Here is a 4,096-nt window from a genome sequence, read left to right on the forward strand (position 1 = left end):
GTACTAGTTCTAATAGAAAAATGATGTGTCCATCAGTGCGATACTCACTACCTTGGTCTCAACTCAGGTTACCAAAAGTCCCTTATTTTTACAAGGTAATAGATATTATTTTGAGGGCAATTTTATCTTTTCATATAAAATTTAGAAAATATCCATTACTTTTCATAAAAATAGATATTATTTTCAATTAAAATATATATTATTTTGAAAATAATTTTATTTTATTTAGATAAAATCTAAAAAAAAACTTGTACATAGGTGTGCCACATCTAATAAAATATTAAAATGTTTTTATGTTTTTTTTTTAAAATTAATGAACTATAATTTTTATTTTTAAAATATGAACTCAAATTAGTTCTTAAAACGAACAAATAATCTAAACCGTAAAGCAAGTAGTTGATTTCAAAATAATGCTATCACCACTCAGTCCGTAATTGAAAAATCACCACACCATGTCAGATCACACAACAATTTTATCAATCGTAAGTATTGGGAGCATCATGTACCAAACTCCACCTTTGTCCTAAATTTTTAAAAACAGTCGAGGAAGACGTGAAGAATTAGTAATAACTTTGACATGCAAAAGTGACAAAAAGTAGTGTATATAAATACATACATCGCCTTCTTCATTTCTTCAAAGAAATCTCTAAATTTGTCAAATAGAGATTAACCCAAAAAAAAACAGAACACCATGAGCTTGAAGTCCTCAGCTAGCGTTTACAATCAAGCTTTGCCATATGTGGCCATGGTTTTAATGCGATTCGGCTCTGCCGGTATGCCCATAGTTGCCAAATACGCTCTTAACAGAGGTATGAGCCAACATGTTTTAGTGGTTTACCGGTTCATCATTGCCACTCTTGTTCTTGCTCCTTTCGCCATTGTTTTCGACAGGTTTGGTTTTTTTTTTTTTTGTTTATGTTTGAGTTCGGAATTGGTCCCGGAAATCACAATCCGAATGATGTTCTTTTTTTGCAGGAAAGTTCGGCCGAAGATGACCTTATCTGTCTTTGTTCAGATAGCTTTGTTGGGCTTATTAGAGTAATCAAATCTTAAACCATTAACCAAGTTTTTCGGTGTTAATCGTGATCGTGGACGTAAGGTTTGATTTTTCTTACAGGCCTGCTATCGACCAGAACTTGTATTATACCGGCATAAAGTACACGACAGCAACCGTGGCGACCGCCTTGTGCAATGTTCTACCAGCCTTTGTGTTTTTGCTAGCTTGGGTTTGCAGGTAAATTAGCAGTTGATTGCAAATAAAATATGACTAGAAACGTTTATTTTACGGAAAAATGAATTTTTCCATATTTTCCGATCTTGAAAGTTGATATTTTTGCAGGCTTGAGAAAGTTGATGTGAGGAAAGTGAAGTGCCAAGCAAAGATTTTGGGGACCATTGGAACTGTTGCAGGAGCAATGATTATGACAATGGTTTATGGGCCAATGTTGCCATTGCCATGGACCAAAGTCAATAATCATCACCAATCTACTAACACTGATGCAAAAAACAATGAAGATGCTCTAAAGGGTGCTGTCATGATCCTTGTAGGATGTGTTTGTTGGGCATGTTTTGTCATTCTTCAAGTAAGAAATCCAAATTTGGACCCTCTCATGTTACTTCAATTCTTCATTTTTCTTAAAATTTCTGTATTAACTCTCCTATTTATCACATATATATAAGAATATAATTCTTTAAAGGCAAATACTCGTGCCAGACACTCACATTCAAATTTGAGTACTATTCATATACATACCTAGGTCTAATACTTACAATTAAGTCCGAGTAACATAGGTTTTGAGTCAAATTGAAAAGCAAATTCAATATAGATTTTTTGAGTTATAACCATGTTTTGGTCTTTGTATAGGCGATTACCCTAAAATCATACCCTGCTGAGCTCTCCTTAACAACATTAGTTTGCTTTATGGGCGCAATTGAAGGTGGCATTGTTGCCTTAGTAATGGAAAGGGGCAATGCTGCTGCTTGGGCCATTCACTGGGATTCTAAACTCTTTGCTGTAGTTTACAGTGTAAGAAAGCCCTTTTTTTCTCATCACGGATTTAAATTATGATAGTATCGAATCACATTTATCACAATTACAGACAAACGTAACATCATATTCAATTTTTTTTTTGGCAGGGAATTATATGTTCCGGGGTTGCTTATTATATAGGAGCAATGGTGATTCAAGCAAAGGGCCCTGTTTTCTTTGCGTCATTTAACCCTTTAACAATGGTTATAGTTGCCATTATGAGCTCCTTTATCTTTTCTGAGATAATGTATTTAGGAAGGTACGTAATTTGCATATCTGAATCTTCTGTTTTTTGGAACACTTAGAAATAAAAGTAGCTTTCATTTGGATTCACTATTTTTAAATATAAATAAAGTAAATTGCTTCCTAAGCTAAATACTTTTAATCGAGACAATTTACAATTATGTATTAAACTTTATGGGATCCCACATAACTTAGTCCACCAATATCATATCAACTTTTAGAAAGGGAAAAATATATATTTAGTTTCGTTAATTACAAATATTTTATATAATCCACATTTTATCCTAATTTTTCTAAAATAAATTTCTTGGCTTCACTCTCGTGGTCTGAATTAGTTATTTAATGAAATATAAATTCAGTAGTGTCAATTATTCAAAAGATGGTAAAAGTATCATGGAAATCGTTGTGTTAGAAGTCAGATTACATTTTATACTTTTCACTCAACAAATGAGCAAATTAGTGCATCTACGTTACATCAAAGAGTAAATTAGGCCTTTTGTTAAAAAATTATTTTACTTTTAAAAACCGGTCCCTATTCGTCAGTATGCGGTATACATGGCACGTCATGTGTCACTGTGTAGTTATTCCGTCAATCACGCCAATTTTTAATAATACAAGTGGATAATAATTTTAATAGAAATAATCAATTTACTTTTTTATCTAACACACAGATTAATTTGTCTATATTTTTTAAAAATAGAATGAGTAAATCTTAATACAAAAACTTTTATAATACTTTAATGGTCAAAATATGCATAGTTTGGGATGAATTTCCCTTTAACCATTAGGTGACAGTTTTTGATGGACTGTGTCACCAAAAAGCCTAATTAATCAACACAAAAGACAATTCAATAGTTTTCTATATTTTTTCTTTCTTACATGATATATTTAAAACTAATTTGATGTCAACTCAAATGCCAAACAATTGCAGGGTAATTGGAGCAATGGTGATAGTTGTAGGGCTTTACATGGTCTTGTGGGGAAAAAGCAAAGATCAGATTTCGTCAGATTCATCGAACAACACTAAGGATGAAATTCCCATTAGTGGTGATGAACTTCAAATGGCCACTCAAACAACAACACCCATTTCCAATCAAGATTTTGTAGTTTTGGATTTAAACAAAGGGGATGTTTCTAATCAGTCTTCCAAAAACAACCCCAAATAAAATATCATTATATATATCTGATAAGCTTATTTTAATTGTTTGGTTTGGCCTAATTAGCCATTTGGTTTTATCAATCTAGGGTTCCATGCTCTCTTTTTTTTTTCTAGATTTAGATTTGGATTTGTCCATCTGTATCAAAATAAAGATTAAGGAATAATTTTTTTTCTTGAAATCCACTAATGTATATTTGATGGATGTTTATTTATGAACGATGAAATAGACACAAATTTAAAAATAATATATTTTTTTAATTCCACAACTAAAGCTAAGTAAAATTAAAAAATTGGCATACGTCTCAATTCTTTGTATATATTTATTTTTAATATTTTATTATACCGTATAACATTTTGTTATAACGTCTATCATGTTCTCCATACCTTATAACCACCTTATACATAATAAAGCATCATAGTGCAGACCCATTAAAAAGTCCCTATACAATCTCAAGAAATTTTATCTTCTCCCCCACGAAAATCCTATTTTGCATCATACTTCATTTTTTGACTTTTTACCATTTTAAGTGAATCGATTCAAATTTGTATCAATGCATGTGATTAATTTATACCTAAATATTGGAAGATGTTTTGTGATTGAAAAAAAAAAGTGTAGAGAAATTTTCTTTATTGGAAAGTGTTGGTGTGGATTTCTGAAGTGGATT

At 31.4% G+C, this 4,096-nt stretch overlaps 1 protein-coding gene across 1 annotated transcript; it reads left to right on the forward strand.

Moving 5' to 3' along the window:
* The first annotated feature begins 383 nt into the window (after nucleotides 1-383).
* On the forward strand, nucleotides 384-3,610 carry LOC121218584 (WAT1-related protein At2g39510). The gene is made up of 7 exons (XM_041096023.1): nucleotides 384-891; nucleotides 976-1,038; nucleotides 1,118-1,234; nucleotides 1,340-1,583; nucleotides 1,865-2,026; nucleotides 2,137-2,288; nucleotides 3,204-3,610. Exons 1-7 carry the CDS (start codon nucleotides 692-694, stop codon nucleotides 3,436-3,438), a joined length of 1,173 nt encoding a protein of 390 aa, XP_040951957.1. The 5' UTR covers nucleotides 384-691; the 3' UTR covers nucleotides 3,439-3,610.
* The last annotated feature ends 486 nt before the right edge of the window (nucleotides 3,611-4,096 follow it).

The sequence above is a fragment of the Gossypium hirsutum genome, chromosome D06 (assembly GCF_007990345.1).
Source record: "Gossypium hirsutum isolate 1008001.06 chromosome D06, Gossypium_hirsutum_v2.1, whole genome shotgun sequence".
Classification (NCBI taxonomy): domain Eukaryota; kingdom Viridiplantae; phylum Streptophyta; class Magnoliopsida; order Malvales; family Malvaceae; genus Gossypium; species Gossypium hirsutum.